This window comes from Prunus mume, linkage group LG7 (assembly GCF_029339155.1).
Source record: "Prunus mume cultivar Tortuosa linkage group LG7, ASM2933915v1, whole genome shotgun sequence".
Taxonomy (NCBI): Eukaryota; Viridiplantae; Streptophyta; class Magnoliopsida; order Rosales; family Rosaceae; genus Prunus; species Prunus mume.
In genome coordinates, this window is record NC_142704.1 from 17,877,111 (window position 1) to 17,897,834 (window position 20,724).

The 20,724-nt window shown below is 35.6% G+C and overlaps 3 protein-coding genes across 4 annotated transcripts; 1 reads left to right on the plus strand and 2 right to left on the minus strand.

Moving 5' to 3' along the window:
- Positions 1 to 563: 563 nt before the first annotated feature.
- On the plus strand, positions 564 to 2,043 carry LOC103337141 (zinc finger protein ZAT4). The gene has a single exon (XM_008240297.2). The coding sequence runs from the start codon at positions 720 to 722 to the stop codon at positions 1,716 to 1,718; it is 999 nt and encodes a 332-aa protein (XP_008238519.2). The 5' UTR covers positions 564 to 719; the 3' UTR covers positions 1,719 to 2,043.
- Positions 2,044 to 6,700: 4,657 nt separating this feature from the next.
- On the minus strand, positions 6,701 to 8,782 carry HINT4 (histidine triad nucleotide-binding 4). Of its 2 annotated transcripts, XM_008240298.3 has the most exons (6): positions 8,566 to 8,749; positions 8,350 to 8,396; positions 8,179 to 8,255; positions 7,989 to 8,055; positions 7,064 to 7,141; positions 6,701 to 6,965 (listed from the first exon to the last, which is right to left on the minus strand). In XM_008240298.3, exons 1-6 carry the CDS (start codon positions 8,638 to 8,640, stop codon positions 6,860 to 6,862), a joined length of 450 nt encoding a protein of 149 aa, XP_008238520.1. In that variant the 5' UTR covers positions 8,641 to 8,749; the 3' UTR covers positions 6,701 to 6,859. The 2 variants fall into 2 exon arrangements, with proteins under 2 accessions (XP_008238520.1, XP_088898208.1); XM_089042082.1 differs by lacking the exon at positions 7,064 to 7,141 and having other exon boundaries at positions 8,566 to 8,782.
- Positions 8,783 to 12,508: 3,726 nt separating this feature from the next.
- On the minus strand, positions 12,509 to 13,759 carry LOC103337164 (F-box protein At5g49610-like). Its single transcript, XM_089041968.1, has one exon. The coding sequence runs from the start codon at positions 13,757 to 13,759 to the stop codon at positions 12,509 to 12,511; it is 1,251 nt and encodes a 416-aa protein (XP_088898094.1).
- Between the last annotated feature and the right edge of the window lie 6,965 nt (positions 13,760 to 20,724).

The following is a 20,724-nucleotide window of genomic DNA, read 5'->3' on the forward strand; positions in this document are numbered from 1 at the left end:
AAAAAGAAAAGGAAGAAGAATCATGAACAAATGGGAAGAAAAAAAGTAAGCAAAAGAGGAACAAGAGTATGGGCAAGTGAGAAATTTCTTGATTAAAAAAAAAAACCTTGGTGAAATTTGAGATTCAAAATGACCAAAAATGGCCCCTCATACATTTAAAACTAAACCATGTTACATAATCAATTTGGTCTTGAAACCAACAAATCCATAATGGCATTGGCAATGAGTGCCAAACTGACACTAAATATATATATATACATACATGCCTTAAAAAACATGGCATGGAAGGAGTTTAATTGCCTAATCGAAAAGGTGGTAAAAAAGAAGAGTTTATTACTGAAATGGGCAAGGATTGCATGTTACTTGTCCCTCTTTCCCCATTCATGATCACACTTTATAAAAAAATTTGGCACACTAAAGAAAAATCTAATTAGATTATTATTAATTATTTGAACATTTTACAACTGTTTTTTTTTTCTTTCATATTTTGTATATGTTAAAATGATATATATTTATTTATTTTTTTGGGTTGTGTGTGTCTTTTGGTGAAGGAATGCTTGTCACCTACTCCTTTTAAGTTCCCAATCTCTCTCTCTCTCTCTCTCTCTCCATACTAGTAGTCTCCAAAGGCCAATGCTTTAGAGAGAGAAAGCAAGAAATAGTGCCTTAAAGCTTTGATCTTTGGTTTGCTCTCTGCTCTGCTGCTGTGTTCTGTGCCAATGGAGAGGCACAAATGCAAGCTCTGCGCTAGGACTTTTGCTAATGGCAGAGCATTGGGTGGACACATGAAGGCTCACTTGGCCACTCTTCCTCTTCCCCCAAAGACCCAGCAACTCACTGAGTCAGCCTCGTCTTCATCTTCATCCTCAGGTGAAGAACCAGAACCAGAACAAGAACAGCAACTACAGGAAGGAGAAGAAGAAGAAAAGGGTTTGGTGTATGGGTTGAGAGAGAACCCAAAGAGGAGTTTCAGGCTTGCAGATCCTGAGTTCTCTTTTGCAGTTGATGCTGGCTCTGTCATTCAAGACAGAGAGAGCGAGACCGAGTCAAAAAACCCAACTCGGAGACGATCCAAGCGGAATCGGAGATCATTTGTTGCTGTTACAGAGAATCAGAGGCAGCAGCAGCAGCAGCAGAGCCAGAAATTGGAGTTGCAGAAAAAACCCATGTTGACAAATTCAACACAACCCAGTTTGGCTGAGTCAATGGCCGAGCCTGAACCGCTGAGCTCGGTCTCTGATACTTCTCCTGAAGAAGACGTTGCTATGTGTCTTATGATGCTCTCAAGAGATGTATGGATGAGAAGAACAAATGATCAGCAGCAAGCAGATCAATCAGACCAAGATCAAGAACATGGTAAGCAAGCAGTGGAGAAATTGGAGGGGATCAAATTAAAGAAAGTTCGAGGCAAGAATCGGTGCGAGAAATGCAGCAAGCTGTTTCGATCTTATCAAGCAATGTGCGGACATAAAAAAATTTGCTTTCGCAACGAAGACGAAGCAATCAACAATGCAGGTGGTGAGAAGCTATTTGAGTGCCCGTTTTGTTGCAAAATTTTTGGTTCTGGCCAAGCTCTTGGTGGCCACAAAAGATCTCACCTTTCGGGCTCTTCAAGATCAATGGCTGCTGGAAAAACTGAAGTTCGAGAGAGTTTCATAGATCTCAACCTGCCAGCTCCTCAGGAAGAAGATGATTTTAGCGTGCTATCTGATGCTTGAATTGAAACTGTAAAAAAGTAACAGACTTTTCCACCAAAACCTGGATCCAAGGTAAAAAAAAAACAGAATTTGATTGTTTTGAGCAATGAGATCAAATGGGTGAAAACTGAAACTCTTTTTTCAGTTTTTCATTCAAAGATCAAAAACCAAATATTGTTCTTTTCAGCTATTGGGAATTGTTCATTTTCTTGACCATTATTCATTTGTTTCTGTACTTTGAAGTTCAACAACTGTTTGGTCAAGTTCCAACTGCAGTAACAACTTGTTATGTATTTGTTGTTGACTAGAATACAGTGACTAAAATACAGAAAGTTGAATTGTTTTTCGTATTGTATTATATTAGCAACATTAGCAAAATTTCAAGTAATCGGTATTTTTTTTTTTCGAGTAAGCGATAATCGTATTCATAACTTCAAGTAATGGGTTTTAGTTGTAAAGTCAAGTGGTGTTTGTTTTAGCTCAATAATAACTGATTAGTAATTAAATTAGGTACAACCTCCATTGTTAGATGCATGAATAGCGTTGTAGTTGCAGTTGTAAAAGTATCTTTTGCTTGTGGATCAAAACATGTTCTGGGTTATATTGTCAATGTGCTCTGCTGTTTCTGCTTCTGCTTCTGTTTCTCCTGCTTCAGGTCCAGTTTTCCAGTTATTCTTGTAAATTGTCCCATCTCATTTTGAAAAAACAAAATAAATTATATATAAAAAAGTTGATGTTCTTTCCATGATTGTTTTCTTTGTCCCATTTGTTCTCTCTCTCCCCCTCTCCCTCTCTCTCTCTCTCTCTCTCAATATACTCAATTGGTTTGTTTTAGCTTGAAGCATTGGATCAAATGATTTGCGAGGGTGAAGGTGAACCAACAAACTGGAAACTTTTGCTTGACAAAAATAACCTTGAACGATGAACCTAATGACTTTTTTTTTTTTTCCCTGATGGGATATGTTTGAACAGTTTGATTGTGACTGGAGAAGATCCCAATCCCTTCAGTTTCTGAACATAATAAAATATCTGCCTTGAAATGAACGATGTATCCGGGTAATAGGAGGTGCCAGCCATCTGCCATGCTACTATTCTTATCGAAGAATCAGTCAGACACTAGGATTTATTAAATCCTCGTATGGAAATTTAATATGCAATTTAAATTCGTAGAGGATTTTCAATAAAAAAGAAATATTCATAAAAGATTAGTGTCAATAACAAGGGCATTTTATTATGCCCACAAGTAGGGCACTTTGCAAAAAAACTTATTTATAACAGATATAATACTGTTTTGTTATTTTTGGCCAATAACACAATAATATGTGGAAAAGTTATTTTACGTGTTACTGCTTTATTGCTCGGGATAAAAAAAAATGTTATTTCCGTTACATGAGAATTTCTCTCTGTACTTAGGGCCCATTTGGTTAACGAAATAGATTTGAGGGAAAATCATTTCTCATGTTACTTACCAAGGAATGGAAGATTCATTTCCCATGTTTGGTAATGCTGGGAAAGTAACTGAGAGATTTTATTTAATTTACCCATACTAAATCAAATAAAAAATGCATTTAATAATATATTGTAATTCTAAATTGTTAATGGGGGACAAAATGGTAATGAAAAATGTGCATTTAATGTTGGCTCATTTTCCCAAACTTTTCATAAGGAGAGAAAACAAAATCCAAGGAGAGAGGAGGAGGGCTTCAATTTCCCCCTACTTACCCATGTGTCAGACAACCATTTCATATGCCTGAACTTACCAAATATGAAAAAGCAATTAATTTCTCATCTTCAAGCCTTCTTTCCCATGAATCAAACGAGGCCTTAGTTGTTATATGGTCTTGTTTATGTTATTTTTTTACGCGTGTGATTTGTTGGTTCATAAAATCAACTCGAAGTAGAGTAAAGCTAGATGTACCATATAAAGATACGATTATAGATTGCCGGTTTGTTTGAGAGCGTTGCTTTTTTGGTCAAAAGGATTTGTTTGGGAGTGTTTCTATAGAAACATATTGAAAGTGCTTTTTATATCAAATATTGTTACAAGTACTTCTTTTACATAAGTGAAACTCACGGGTATAAGCGAGTTCAATTTTTATTAGAGATGTGTATCATGAAATGCTAGATCAGGGGTGGAGCTATTTACAGGGCTGAAGTGGCCTTGCCCCCTCCATCTTCTCATCTCTTTACTATATAAAGAGTATATGCAGAAATTACAGAAAAAAATACCATAATTTTAAGCTTGTGGCCCCCCAAGACGTCAAACTCTACCTCCGCCACTGTGCTAGGTAGCTGACAAATGTGACTTGCTCAGCTAACTATCCTCTGTTTTTCCATCCAAGAAAAAGTAGGAAAATTATAGAGAGATAAAACAGAGACAGTGTTTGGAAGCATTTGTCTTGGACTCTCGGCTGCCCTTATTTTTGTGCAGTCTAATGATTCTGCATTTGCTTTGACCAAAAGGCAAACAATGCTTGAGAAATACTGGCTTTTTCTTTCCCATCCGGCCTCCTTTGCTTTAACATCTTTATTAATTATTCAATGCTAAAACTCGTTTGCTTCAATGCTATGTTGTAGTCAAGCCACAGAAAGTCATTTAACATTGTATTAACTGTATGTAGTTATTTGTATTTATTTATATTAGTTTGTGTGGCTAAGGACCTGAGACTTGAATTACAAATGCAATCTATCGCGTTTTTCTAAAATTTAACATGATTTTTTTTGGGGGCGCTTTTAGATACTTAAATAACATGTTGACATGACCTATGTTAATGTTATGTAAAGACTTTTCTTCTTTTTGTTTAAATGAGACCTAAAAATTTGAAGAGGAAGTGAAGAATAATAATAGCTCTTACCAACCGAGTTGTGAGTCCCTACCTTATTTAAAGACTTCATTACAGGATAACTTGTTACTCGTGATCTTTGTCATTCAATGAGAAGTTCCATTCTAAAGAAAGGGTTGAGTTTTTTGCCCCTTAAAAGCAAAAAAACTTACTTGTTGGATATCACTATTTTTCTATTCCGGTCAATAATATAATGACATATTAAAAATTTATCCAATATGTCATTATGTTATTGGTCGGGAATTGCAAAAAGTGTTATTCCCGTTGCATGATAATTTCTCTCTTTAGACTTTAATAGTTGGTTAAATTTCAAAAACTAAAAATGCTTATTGGGATTTGAATCATTGAATTTCAGTCAAACAGTTGATAATCATGAATTTATAAATAGTGAGTAAGAAAACTTATTAAGATGGATCCTTTTTGTTAAAAGGTTTTGGGATTCAAAGATGGGGACCCTCCATTTGATATTTATCCATGTAACGATCATCCATACAAAATGAACAAGTATGACAATCAGTTAGTCATCTAACTATGACCAAATAAATAGACCAACAAAGTGACTCATAAAACAATTGATAATTCAACACTCATATGATTTTCAATTTTATTGATTATTTTTATAATAAAAAAAATACAAGTGATAGTCTAAATTATATGGTATTTCTCACACACACTACTAAGGTGCTATGAAGTTCAAATATAAGATCATTAGTATGCAAGTCAAGACTCTTTTCCACTGGACTAAACCTCGTTGAATACATGAATAATTCTTAAATGTGAATCTAAAACGACAATATAATACATTTTGACTCTCTTAAAAAGAGATGCTCCTTAAGAAAGATTTATATACCTTTTTTTTTTTGGTAGCCATGATGTAGAAAATTTGAAGTCAGAAAAAAAAAGGGTTTATAATACAAATAGATAAAATAATTCTAGTTAAATTATAAATTACTCCAATGTAGTGGAAGAGGATCAAACTCGGATGTAAGTGGGTGGACGCACTTATCTTGGCCAATTGGCAAACCACATCTACAATGTAAACAACTGATTTGACTGTCGTAATTTCGATTAGTTTGTTAATTAAAAAGGAAAAAGAACAATGTCCTTTATTTACCCGAGCAATGAGTCCATATCAAGAATTGTGTTCCTTACGATATAGAAAGGACCACCAAAGCTCTGCTCATCTTGCTACATAGCAAACCATTAAAGGCTTAATCCGATGATTTTATTATTATTATCCATTGTTCCAATTCTGGTTAGGAATTAAATACTAAAGAAATTCGTAATTGTTCTTGGAGATACATTGATTTGCTAGTTGTTTTGTCATATTGAAATGATTAAAAATGCTTTTTAACAACTAAAAACGTGTTTAACAACGTTCAGCAGAAAATTAAAAGTACTAGAAAGTGTTTTTTTTCTTCCTCCAAAAAACACTTGGTTTTTTAATAAAATTTTTGACGTGCTTTAAATAAAAGCGCTTCTTAAAAAAACACTTATCAGCAGAAGTGCAGAAACACTTCCCAACAGGCTTGCAATCAATCTTTGAAGTTCAAATTAAGCTTTAATAATCATATTATAATCGTATTACATGCATTACGTGTGTAGCATATGAATCTTGTCTAGTTGTCTAGCTTTTATTCTTTATTTTTCACTTGCTTTTTCTTTTTCTTTTTTGATATCGAGGAACCCCCTTCAAGGCACAGCCACATTAGAATCATCCTTGTCAGGTAGACCCCCGGTAGAACTCAGAGGTCAGCTATTTTTCTTTCTTTTGGTTGCTGGGGAGGGCCATTTGTGTAGCTTTACTAACTCTGTCTTCACGTGATCCAATTAAGCACATGAAAGTGTTTATTTTCATACCATCTAATCGCGCTCCCAACAAAGAGCACTGGACAATTCTATATAGTTCATCAAGACCACCTGCTTTGCCTAAATTTCTACAGAAATCCTAAATTCCTTTTATTAATTCAAAACAGGGCAATGGCGTATGTTAATTTTAAAATTTTATCTTTTATCAAAATTCTAAGTTTATCTTTCCTGTTCAAACACAGGGAGTGAATTTACAATTTGACTCCAATCACATTGCGCTGGCCTAACTCACATATGTAATTATACCTCGTTTGATTGATTCATAAGCAAATACGGTAAAACTCAGTCCAATTTGAAGCAATGCAGATTATAAAAGTAAGCACAACCAAGATACATGATTCATTACAAGGCTTAAACATAGTACATATACTCCTCTTTTTTTGGTGTTACAACCCACTTATTAGGGAAAACCAATTCAATCATGTTTAACTGCTACTTATCACGCAATTTTCAAACTTTAGAAATAACTTGTGGCAGAGGCTTTATCTTCCCCAGCAACTTTTCAGCCTCAAGAAATCCAAATGGTCCCATGGCTATATATTTCATACACTTCCATCTGTTCAAGTATAATCAGGTATGTCAGTGTAGTGGACATGTAGGATCTCAGAGAAACCTCAGACATATAGCAAACTGTGAAGCCTGAAATAGCTTTACCTGGGTGTGTATGGCAGTGCGAAACAATGGAGGTGAAGATGGTTAACAGAGTTGAATGGAGGTTGATGAAAGCCAAATCTATCAGAAGGACAGTCTAAAATCACACTCAAAACTTTTTCATAACCGAAGTCGTTTGGAGAACATTTGATCAAAATGAGAAAAATCAACTATCATTTTTACTCAATTGTTTTGTCCGATTAATGATGCATGCATGCCTGGTCTAATTCCAGTTTGATTATTCACTTATTGTGTGTAATCACTCAAGGATTCACAAGTATTCTTACAAACTCAATTACAGAAAGATCCTCTTCCAAAGAAGATGCAAAGGAACCAATTGGTCAGGGTATACGCCAGATTACAGAATTTATGAAGATTCACATTCTTCACCAGCCCATTTCTGCATTAAGCAATCTCCTAGACATGATTGCAGAAATTTTTCTTTTTGTTCGAATCCTTTGGTCGTGCAATAACAAGTTTTTAAGCATGTAGTCTTTGGTGAAAGAACGAGAACAGTGTTCTAAAGAAACTTCAGTTAAGTTATGCTGTATAAAAAACAAGGATTATTCAGTTTTTTGTTTTCTCTCTTACAATGTATTCATTCTTCAGTTTCGTTTTTCCAAAATTTCATTGCTCTTTTTTTTTCATAAGAGAAAGAGGCTCCTGGACGATAACCTAATAAAAGAATAATTAAAATGCATATAAATGCAGTTTCTGGAAGGTGTGTAACTAATGTGGACAGCATAATGGCTTGAAACAAAATTTAACACAAATTTACATGAAGGGTACCTCCATGAAGGCCTATATATTTTTAGTATAAGCAACTTAGGACAACAGCTTCTCAAGTCAAGATCAATCTATCTGAGCACACAATTACAAACCAGAAAATAATGCTAAGAAAAAGAGATTTTCAAGAACAAGGCAATACCTGTACTGATGGCATTGAGGTGCATCTCGTTGAATTAGCGTTTTCCCCACTTCTAACATGTGATTTACTGAATACCAATAAAACAATGGAATATAAGATTACGAAATTTATTGATGACCAAAGGCAAGAAAATTCCCAAATTTGTTCAATCATGTATGATTTAATCTAAAGTTGTCAACATTTAGATTACCCAAAGAGTAGTCTTCAGGTTTCCTTTGAAGATCCTTAACAGTTGAAATGTGATCCACAGGAATAACCAAGTAATGCCTACACAAAATTGTCATCTGACTCTCTCTCTTTCTCACTTCAATCAAAATGGCTAAATATTGATGAATGGAAATTGGGGAAATTCATCCAGTACCTTACAGCAGCCGGGCGGATGTCTTGAAAAGCAACGACCTTGTCATCCTGCAGGAAAACCCAGTGACCAATTACAGCCTTAGGATAAACAAAAGTACCAAAATCACTGTTTGGTTACTGAGAAAAAGGAAATGGGATTAACCCATTTGGCAGCTCACCTTCCTCAGCAACCAAACCAAGTAAAAGCGAGAGAGAGAGAGAGAGAGAGAGAGCAGACAGTGTGGAGGAGAGTGGTAGAGGTGGATTTGCCGGCGATCTGGCAGAAGATGCACTGTGAAGCTGCAGTTGTCATATCATTTTATTTTGGTATTTGGATTGGATGGATGACACTTGGGTTTGGGAGAGTTAACCTGAAATGACGGACTCGGACTTTTACTTCTGCTGCTGCCTTATTTATTCTTTTCGTGTCGATACTGTATTCTTCGATCGACACTTCACCTTCTTTGTTGAACATTTTCCTAACATCAGTTATTGTAACAAATGACATAAAGTTAAAAATATGCATTTTCTCTGAAAACTGGGATAGGAGGAGTAATGGTGAAGTTTAAAATATTTGGAATTTGAGACACTCATGAAAGAGCATATTCAATGGAGAATGCAAATGAAATAAGCAAAATTATACTATAACAACTTAAGTAGCATGTTGCTTACCTATTTGTCTCATGAAAAAAGTTGGTCACTCCAAGCCAAAAAACTTACTTGCAACTGTTTTCTATCTCAAATAATGACATGTGGCGTGAAAAGTTATTCTACGTGTCATTGAGTTATTGGCCTTGGATAGTAAAAGTGATATTCCCGTTGCATGAGAGTTTCTCTTCACTCTAAGCGCACCTCCACCCCAAAGGGCAAGGGCAAGGCAAAGGCAAGGCAATGTTTGTTACTATTCATGTGAATAGTGGCAGCCTTGCCTTTTTTGTTTCAACTTCAAAAAGGTAAGGGCAAGGGCAACTTAAACCATTATTTTAATACTTCCTAATTTTTATTTTTTCTGATTATATTTTAAATACTTAAACCATTAATTTTAATAAGATTTTCGAATAAAATTTTCAATTGCCACATATCACTATTTATTATAAAATTTTCATATCAAATTTCAGATAAAATTTTTGAATAAGATTTTAGGATTAAATTTTAGGATAAGAATTTTGGTTCCCACGTGTCCACATTTATTATAAAATTCACATATCACTCATCATACAATCGAAATACTCATAGTCCTCATAGTCCGACACAATCGAGTACAAGGACGACTCAATCATTAGCGGAGGCGGTTCCACCGGATCACGACGTGGGGGAGTATTTTCCTTCGGAGAATGTAATAGTGCCATTATTTTCTACACGGAAAGTACCACTGGAATCAACTGTGGGCATTGTTCACTTGAGGAGCCATGTGTAATGGTTCTCCTATTTTTTGTTTTGCCTTGAATAATCTATTAAAAACATAAAATTGAAAATGCAAGAAATATTTAATTAAAAAAGACATTAAATTGAATAAAATGGCAATTAATTTTTATTTTTTTTTATCTCATCGCCAAGATTTTGACCACTTCGAACGTTTGTCCACGACCATCCGATTTTGATGGAAAAGGCCATTTGTATTTTTCCACAAATGAAATTTTGTAGTATAAAATTTGGTGTGTAAAGTGAAAAATATTAAAAGGAGATGAATTTGTATGAAGATTTAGTGTGGAAATTGAATAATATTGGTAGGTATTTATAGAAAAAAATTTCTCAATTTTTTTGTTATTTTTTGAAGCCAAAAATTGGACAACCGTTGGATTGGAGGCTTCAGGAGAAGCCACGTGGCTTGACACCGTTGGTTTTTGGTAGCTGTGGGTCAGCGCTGACATCAACAGCTTTCGAGCTATGGCCCAGTCAATTCTTGCCCATGAACTTGCCCAAGCTGATGGGTCTTACCCCTTGCTGGGCTTGACCTTGCGCACTAGAGGGGGGTTTGGGACCTAGTGCTGTCTTTTTTTTGGGCCAAACCCTTGCACTGGAGGTGGCCTAAGAGACTAGGCAACACAAATATACAAACCATTATTATATATTTTTATATTTATATTTATATATTATATTATTTATTTTTATATTTATATATTATATTATTTATTTTTATATTTATTTATTATATTATTTATTTTTATCTTTATTTATTTTATTTTTTTGGTAAACTGGAGGGCAAACGCCCAACAAAAACACTAAGGAACAATAAGCCTAGGTAAAGAAACCCTACACAAACCATATGGTTCACAACATTCAGGGGCATCATCCTAAAAATGAATACCCAAAGGCTTGGCGACTCCGATGGTAGCAAGCGTATTAGCAACAAAATTACTTTCTCTAAAAATCTGTTGAATTTGACACACTCCACCATTCATAATAGCTTTGCAGCTAGAGATAAGGCTCAATAAAGGGTGAAAGGATCACAACAAGGAGCATTCACAAGCTCCACAACCAACTGGGAGTCGGACTCCACAATTAGAGGAAAACAATTAATTTGATTAGCAAGATGCAAACAATAGAGAATAGCTCACATTTCCGCTTGTAAAACAAAACCAATCCCGATATTAGCAGAGAAACCACCAATCCAATCCCCATTAACATTTTGAATTAAGCCCCCAGTACCAATAATCCCTTCCTCACCTTTCTTGCAACCATTAGTATTCAGTTTCCACCACCCAACATGAGGAAAATCCCAAGCAAGGAAGACCTCAACTGTTGAATTTGACACACTCCACCATTCATAATAGCTTTGCAGCTAGAGATAAGACTGAATAAAGGGTGAAGAGGATCACAACAAGGCGCATTCACAAGCTCCACAACCAACTGGGAGTTGGACTCCACAATCAGAGGAAAACAATTAATTTGATTAGCAAGATGCAAACAATAGAGAATAGCTCACATTTCCGCTTGTAAAACAAAACCAAGCCCAATATTAGCAGAGAAACCACCAATCCAGTCCCCATTAACATTTCAAATTAAGCCCCCAGTACAAATAATCCCTTCCTCACCTTTCCTGCAACCATTAGTATTCAGTTTCCACCACCCAACAGGAGGAAAATCCCAAGCAAGGAAGACCTCAACCTTGGCATCCTTACAGTGAGAACTCAAATTGGCACAAATCCAATCATTTGCAGCTTTACAAATAAAAGGATTAGAGAGAGTAATGTGAGAAGGACTATCCTCAAAGACCTTTTTGCAGCGGTTTTTCCATATGTGCCATAAGGCAAAATGAAAATAACATTCCAACTCAATTGATTATAACAGCTCTTGCTATCCCTCACATTAAAGAAAATCCAGTCCCACACATTATAATTAAAGGATTGGCGAATATGCAAAGTAAGACCCATGGAATTCCAAACAAAGCTTGGCATTGGGGTAGTGCATAAGAAGATGAGAAATATATTCTGAAGGCCACTTACAAATATGACAGCTTGCATCGATAGATAACCATTTGTTCCATTGAGCTTCATTGGTAAGAATTCTACTACAGCATAAGTGTTAAGAGTGTTTGTCCCATTTGTTCCATCGCTCGGGCACCATTACTAGTATAAGTACTATATAGTGTAGCGCAAGCATTTAAAATTATTTTCCTGTAATCTTACCCATTAGATTATCTTACAACCTAAAATATAACACATTACATTAGTTTTATAGATAATTTTTTTAAACTACTGTTGTTACGCTTATGTTAAAAAAATATGACATTCATCTTATTTTCGCAGGAAGACATGCTCTCTCCAAAATTCGCTCACCCCATATAAACAATAAAGACTATGGAGACTTTGACTACCAAATATCATATTATTGATGTCCAAAATTGGATTCAAGTTAAAGGAAATTGTCGGATGAATATGCAAGACACAACCAAAAAAACACAAAAAACAACCTACAAAAAAAACCACAACACACAAATCGGCAACCGAAAAAAAAAGAAAAGAAAAGAAAAGCCAGCGCAAATACAAAGATAGTCACACAATAATCACCCACTACACCAAAATCGAAACCCTCGAAGCACCAATATGAACACATCAATCAAGGGAAAACACAAGCCAAAGCCAAAGGAGCCAGTAACCAGAGAATGGAAGAAAGTGGTCATGCATCAAAGCTAGAGTCAGAGCTAGAGCTCTACACACTTTTCCCTATAGTAGAATAGTTTAGAGGCTAGGAACGGGTGTGGGCCACCATGGGAGCACAAATGGGTGGATGTAATTGAGATTCCAACTCGTGTCCCGACTTCGAATCTCTGGAACAAACTCAAACATTCCTGCACCAAAGTTCCACCTGATAATTTTCATAGCATCTACGTAGATGGTATCCTCAATAGTCGGGTGGAAACCTATCGCAGTTTTTGCACACTCATCTAGAGGCGTCGAAGAAACATCATCATAATAGGAAGAATCCAACTCGAAGAAGGGAACTTTGTCGACCACCAAACGCCATTTCAAATTATCATCGCCTGCATCCAACTCCCAGACACTCAAATGATTACCAAGCACAAACTCGGTCACCCGCAAATGCCCTCGACATGCACCAAGAACCCGATCCATCGCAAGGGAATTTCCTCGCACTTCAGACGACATATCAAGAGGTGCCAGACTGAACCGACATTTGTCAACAATAATATGATCGTCGTCACCATCACCATTACTAGCACTGATATTACTGATACCTTGGAAGGGATCCAACTCCAGAATATAGGAGGATTCATCATCGGAACCTGAAAAATACAACTTCCCATTGCAAGCAACGCCAGGAGTTACGATATCAAAATAATTTCGTAAGCCGCATACCACATTAGCGGACTCTCTCCATTCACCGGTCTCAGAAAAGAAGATGTCCACATAGAACTCTTGACGTAGTCGCACAACCCTCCACCTATATTCAGCATTAATGGAAACATCATCATCGAAGGAGGAAGATGAGTTGTAGTTGTAGTAGGGATCACAAATGAACCCTACGCTTACCCAATTATGGATTCGAGGAGGGGGAGGAAGAGCAACCCATTTCTTGGTGTATGGATTGCAAATGTAATAATCACGTTGATCAAGTTCGCTTGGGCAGCACAAAACTAAGTCGTTGCACGCCCCTACCACAAATAATTTTTGTTCTGCTGCGGCTTCTGAAATAACAGGTAGCTGCAAACTCATCAGACCATCCTCGATCATCAGACCATCCTCGTTTTCCACCCGAAAGAATGTTCCATTGTCTACAACTACTGTACCTAAAATGGGCGTTTTCAAATCACGTTGGCGACGTACATATTGCCCAACAAAATGGGAACTAGAGATGAGTTCACACCAACGCTTGGACACGCACTTGCATTGAAAAACAAACATGATACAAGAAAGTCGACAAATGATTTCAACCAATAAAACCTCTGGGAGATCATCAATACTATCATTCATTATCATTTTATTTCTGAGCCAAACCCAGCACCATTAACAACAAATTCGATGTCAAGATGATTAAATAACTGACTCTGAGCCCCACATATCATCAAACAAACACTAACTAGAAAATAGGGAACGTACCCTACTTTTGTGGTCATATAGATCCCGAAATTTTTTTATTTTCATCCATTTTATTGTATTTTATTTTTAAAACTGTAGAAATTATCACTCAATCTTCAATCTGTAATTCATCCATCCATTTAGAGGTGTCAAATGGTCGGACTGGCCCTGCAAGGCACGAGCTCATCCTGTTTAAATAGAAAATTGAGTTGTAGCCACTGTTTTCCTAGCCACCTCATCTGAATGGTGGCCATTGCTGATGTAATAGCCACACACTTACTGTTAATCTGTGGCACCAAACACATGGTCCGGTATATTTGTGGCTGAAAAACAACTAGCCACGGATGCTGAGTCAAAACAGTATTTATTTTGGGATATTGATGTAAACTATATGGCCTGCGTAAATTAAAAGACTAACCTTTAAGAGTGCCAGAAACTTTGGATCTTAAATGTGATGTTGTAAAACTTTTAGATAATCTTCGATTTGACATTTTTAGAAAGTTTTTAGATATTTGTTCTTTTGAATAATTGTATGCATGCCAAATGACTCCGGCTATTCTCTTCTCTGTTTTTGTAACATAAATTGGATTAAATTCTAAGTACTTTGTTCAGCATGTGCAGGGATTGATAAGCTATATCAATCCTACTAACGTTTGGAAGTTTTTGCTGATCTTAGATTGGATTTTTGGCGTTGGATCACCTTGGGCAAATTAATATTGGTGTTGGATTCTTTAATAAGCTATTATTCTAGATGGGGTTTTGAATGCCTTTGTGCTTGTCTAATTTGTCCTAATTGTATATATAACCTTGTGCAATGATTTCATTGATCACTAAACTGTATCCAAGAAACTAACTGCTATCATTCTACAACCGAATAGATACTGAGTCTAATATACTGTTATAAAAACATTGTGTCTTGTAGCATGCAAAGTAATCTTGCATCATGACATGAACTCAGACTGTAATATCGAAATAGGATTTGTTGTGCCACCACCAAACCAAACATATAATCAGACATCAACTTCAGAGAGTCTTAGCAATATTCTTCTGTAAATAGGATTTATACCCATTCACCTGTGTACAATTTCCTTAGTGATTTCCTTCTTGCTGTCCAATAAGCTGCATGTACCCAGTGAGCTTCCTTGTTATCTAGGCCTTAAAACTTGTTTTTGTATTTTCAATCTGTCTAGTGCATGTTCTTCATTGGATCAATATCAACTAGTATCTCACATACAAAACAAACTACCAATTCTAAAGATTATTGAGTACCTCTATGCAATACAAACCTCTAGTTAAAATCAGTAGTCCTCTATTTGTCTTTTCATTGCACAATCCTGAAGTAAACCTTCTAACATCATGTAAACTTGAATTGCTTCTTGTCAAAAGATGCTACATAAGATTCTTCAATGTTAACCAAATAGGGCATGTCTTAGTAGCTTCGACAGATTTCATAAGTTGACAATGACTCGGAAGCTGTTGATTGGTGCTGCCGACAGTTCGCGGAAGTCACTATCAGAATGTACAATTTCCAATATTTTACACTTGAAACGAGTAATATGCAGTACAATTTTTCTTTGTCAATGCCTCAATACCTCCCACTGAGTCTCATATTCATGTATAAATATGAACAAAATTTCTACAGCATCTTGAACTTTACTTTAATCTTTAATGAATAAAAACACCTATAAATAACATAAATTTCCTTATTTCTTTATTCAAGAAAGTAGAGTTTTAACTTTCATTCGGTGCAGGTGTAGGTCAAAGATGACTACCAAAATTATGAAAAGGTCCAGTGAGCTATCACTATGTTGGTTGCTGTGTGAAACTTTTGTCCACTAATTTTCTTGTTCCACCTTTCGAATTTCCTTGGTTCTGAAAACTCACTGATGAGTTTTACACCTCCTGAGTTAATACCAATAATGCTGAGACTCGTTCCTCTCCATTACTTATTGCATTCTCATATTTCTTTTGTGTGATCCTCTTATTTTACTTAAAACATACTTAGTCTACTGCAATTTGTCCATAGCAGTGCTTCTTTTCTTGTTGATTCTGTAAGAGAGAGAAATACCAAATATGGGTAGTTGGCTTGAACAGTTTCTTCTGAAACACCAGTCTTGTTAAAACATCTTTGATCATTTGGTAAAACAAAACTTCTCATTTATGTCTGTGTTAAGTATTCCTTTACTGTTTTTTCTGCAGTAAACTCAAAACTTTCCTTATAGTCCCTTAAATACTTCTCTTTTGTGTGCCCGTAACTTTTCCCAATATGAACTACCGGTTGGCAGAACAATATAAAATATGATTATAATAATTCTCAACAAAATTGTAACCATCAAATATACAACAAAACAAACACAAATGTGTAGAAATACTGACAACTTTAACGATTGAGGCTTGCAAGAATTACAATTAATGCCCTAAAGACAGATTTCGCCCCTGCCCTTGTGCTCGCAATTCTATAGGCATTTATCTCTCAGGATTCAACAATCAATAATCCTAGATTGAAGCACTTAAATTTAAGTCTCTGGCAAACCAATTATATATTTGTACTCTCAAGACACTTAGGAAGGAAACTTGAAGATTGATACTCTAACATAGCATGAGTGGAGAAAAATTCCATATCAAAACTCCTCTGGAATGTCACATAGCTTAGGTTTGTATAGAACCCAAGTGACTTTTTGGATTAGCAATAGTGGCTGTTCACTACTTGACGCCACCCATGCAAAAGGGAAGATGCAACTTCTCTGATTGAATTGCATCAAGTTTGTATGCTATGCGATTTTTCATATTTTAACATAATAACTGTTTTCATTCACACATTAAAATTAAATATTATAATATATAATTTCCAACACTACCAATATGAAATTGTTTAGTCAATGAAAACTTTTCCCTTTCAATCATTCTGGAGGCTTTATAAAAGTCTTTGTATTCTTGCTTTTATGAGTGCCAAATTGTCAAAAGTTTTCTTTACTAATGACCACTTTCATTGTTTGTGATAATGCTATTTAGAAACTTGCAGTTGAATTGATATGCCAAAATCAAAACTTTGTCTACCAAACTTTATTGCTGAATATCGAAATAGACTTATCAAACTCCAAGTTGAAGTTTGATTTTACAATCCTATTGAATGATTCTAACTTCCTTGCTATGGAAATAATGCAAACTACATAAACTAGCTCAAAAGGAAAACAAAACCAACTGAAATACCAGCTACTTAATGCATTTGATCTATGATCATTTTTCTCCTTGCTTGGTGGCATCTGGTTTATCAGTTCCTTTACTCTTATTCTTTTCCAGCCATTTCTTATATCTTCTGCATAATCTCTTCATGTACCCAAATTTCTTGCAAAAGAAACACTTCTGTTACAAAATGATTTCCCTTGATTCAAATATGTTTACAATGTACAGCTATATAGGAGATTTGTTTGACTTTTACAAGAAGTTATAAACAGCATTAAAGACTATAATTACAAAGAATCAAAACTGATCTTCAGTTACACAATTAGTTTTGATTCTCAATCAAACTGATCTTCAGTTACACTTTTTGATTGTGTTCACCCGTTTTAGATTTGTTCCTGTGATAATAGGGTAAAGTTCCTCATTGTCTTGAAAACCATTGACTGGTCAAAAAGTCAACTTTGTTTTGTGTGCGAGCGTGCTACTACTAGCAATAAAGACCCTAGCAGACTTCTTAAAAATAGATAACTTGCGCCCCAAGTTACTGATTTCTAAACAAACGATTGTGAATTTGGGTGAGGAATATCTTCCCAAGTAAGTTCTTTTCTTTGCCTCAGACTGGTGAGGACTTCAAAATTTTTCACAGTACAAAACTGGTAGTTCTGGCTAGAATAAATGACAAGAAAGTAAATTTGCAGAATCGCCTTTTACAAGACTTAGAAAGGGAAAGACCAATCTAAAAAAGACAAAAAGAGCATTGGACTTCAATTTTTGCCTGGATAGCTACTTTTGATCCGAGCTGGATTGGATGTATCTGTGTTGGATTGGACTATCAACACCTTCAATTGTCAAGTTTCAGCTGTAAATTGATATCAACGTTCGAGTTTGGCAGAGTTTTAATCTATTTCAAGCCTTGGAAGGCTCTTTGAATGGGCATTATTGGAACCTTTTCAGTCTAGAAAGGGCAGAAGTGGTTGGATTTGGTGATTACTGAGCTGGAACTGTGCTGTAGTACCTGTTTTGCTTGATCAAGGCTCTTCATAAATTTGTTGAGGTTTTCATATTCGTAAAAATCGAACTCTACTTAATTTGGCTTATGCTGAACCAAATTTGTAACGTTTGAAATCTCGCTTTGAATGACTATTTCTCTAAAACTGAACTGAAGTTAGAGATTCTGGATTATGGTGACTTGTTTTTCGTGGCTCAATGAGCTTTTGGTTGCTTCGGTGCTTTGACTGTTTTTGAAATCAAGTGATCATTTTCAGTTTTTGTGTTTGATTGATTTTTTGGCTGTTGTCTGATCTGTTCACCTTCTCTCAGATTTATAGGAAATGCTGGAGTGGGATTTCTAATCTTTTAATAATGGGTGATAGATTTCCTAAGGACAAGATCTTTGATTTATATGTCAAGGAAAAGAGGATTTTTATCTATTCTGTCAAAAAGCTATCAATAGTCAGTTTTTTCTCAGTTTTTTTTAAAGAAAGCCTAATCCCTTTTCGACTTCTAACTGCTCTTTGCAAGGGTTCAACCTGCCGTAATGGTTAGTTTGATTTTCCAAATGAACAACTCCCTGCACCCTTCTTATCTCTTTAGAAAATGTAGTCTGCTTATCCCTTGGAAATAATGCCTGTCTTGATGTATAATTATATAGAAATAGATTTTGACCTTCTTTTGACTGAAAAGACTGGAGACATCTGCCTGTTTAAAACCTGCCTTCATTAATTCCCTGTCAATTCTCTTGTGACTAGTTGAAAATTTTGACTTTTTCAAAGTCAGGTAGTCACGTGGGGGCTTTTTTGTGAAAAAAGATATGCTGTTTTTGCCTTTTTTGGGATAGAGACCGAGTGGTGAGATTTTCTCAGAAGTTGGGCTTCCAAAACTGTGTGTACCAGTTTTCAATAGCCAATAATGGTATTTTACTCTTTTCAGATCATGGCTACATTCGTAATTTGTTCAAAAAAGGTATGGGCTTTTCCAGTGTCTTGGTTTTCTTCTTCTGATTTATGTAGATGAAAGCCCAGATGTTTTTGGTTCATGGGCCTCTCTACGAAAATAGGTTGCCATGCATAATTTTGGCCCAAACAGATTGAGAAACTGATTGTGTAACTGAAAATTAGTTTTGATTGAGAAGAGGAAATCTCTCTAACAACTTCAATCCAACAGGTTTTCCTTCCACATGTTTTCTTGCTTTCCCTGCTGCTGTATAGGTTTTTCCATATGATTTTGGCTTTTCCTTTAATATAATGTATTGCATTGACATGGTTTTGTTCCCTCTCTTTCTTGTTGTCTTATTGCTATTGCACACAAATACCTATCAGATCATTCATAGTCCACATCTCCTTTTGAGCAATGTAAGTGCTATTGAGAAGTTTGAAACTACTCGGCAGAGAGTTGATTGCAAAATACACCATCATAGCTTCATCTACATTCACATCCAGGGATCTTAACTTGTTTCCAATATCGAGCATTTTTGCTATGTGAACCCTGACACAACCTTCCCCATCATATTTCAAATCTTTCAATTGACCCATCAAGTTTCCTATCTCAGCTTTCTTAGATTCTTGAAACTTTTCTCAAATTCCCTTAAGGAACGCGTTAGCATTGTCAAATGAAGGAATGACATCTCTCACAAAGGGTGAGATTGATCTTGTCATAATGAGAATGGCCATTCTATTTGACTTGTTCCATTTGGCATATTTGGCCTTTTCCTCAATTGAGGCATTAGTAGCTGGTTGTTGTGGCTTGGATCTTCTTTCAGTACCATCTCAAAGACTAGCAATCCTAGAGCAATTTCCAAATCCTCTCTCCATTTGGTTTAGTTGGAGCCAGTGAGTGTTTCGATTGAATTATGGTTAACTGTAAATATGTAAAATATAAAATATGATGTCTATCCCCATTTTTTGTATATTATCAATTCACACCTATGAGTTGAGAATTGAACATGTTTTAGTAATCACCAAAACACATGACACATGAATTTCTTTTTTATGGATTGATTTCTCACATTTGTGGACATAAAGAAATCTCCATGAATTCATATACCTCATGTTTTCCATCAAACCACCGTAGATTTCTGTAAACAAGACTACCAATATTTGTGGACATAAAGTTTTTCCTCATTTACATCGATCTTCTATGCAATCTTGATCAGTTTCCTTTGAATACAAGATTCCTTAATTAACTATGATGCTGTGGCTCGCTCTAGTTAATACAGAATTTCTTGAAACCTTGATCTTTAGCCTTCAAGCATGGATACCAAAAATCATATATTTGAAAACATGCTTAACAGATCTACATAAATAGAAAAGTGAAAAAGTAAAACCATGCTTCATTCAATTTTCAGCATGGTATGCAGCGGATTATTTTCTTTTGTTTCAATCGTTTTATGTTATTGTTAAAACATGCTTAGATCAACTTCTTTTTAGGTTTTATAACATGCAACCTAAGCTCTGATACCACAGTAAACTATATAGGCTCCATCTACAGAATTCTATTGCTATATATGCTTCCATGGATGCATCTTGATAAGCACTTACGTCATCAGCCACAATCAATCAACCTTCTTTAAAGGGTTTCGAGAGAGAGGAGCTAGCAAATTCACTTGAATCCGTTGCAGCCTCTTCTTGCAGCGGCCGGCAGGCATAGATAACATTCAATCTATTGACATATGGCCTCATTCA

Bases quoted from the DNA above. Each gene is read 5' to 3' on its own strand.
- LOC103337141 (XM_008240297.2), top strand. From the start codon at position 720: ATGGAGAGGCACAAATGCAAGCTCTGCGCTAGGACTTTTGCTAATGGC.
- HINT4 (XM_008240298.3), bottom strand. From the start codon at position 8,640: ATGACAACTGCAGCTTCACAGTGCATCTTCTGCCAGATCGCCGGCAAA. The intron at 8,397-8,565 runs GTCTGCTCTCTC...GTTTTCCTGCAG, and splicing joins CTACCACTCTCCTCCACACT to GATGACAAGGTCGTTGCTTT. The intron at 8,256-8,349 runs GTACTGGATGAA...AATTTTGTGTAG, and splicing joins ATCCGCCCGGCTGCTGTAAG to GCATTACTTGGTTATTCCTG.
- LOC103337164 (XM_089041968.1), bottom strand. From the start codon at position 13,759: ATGAATGATAGTATTGATGATCTCCCAGAGGTTTTATTGGTTGAAATC.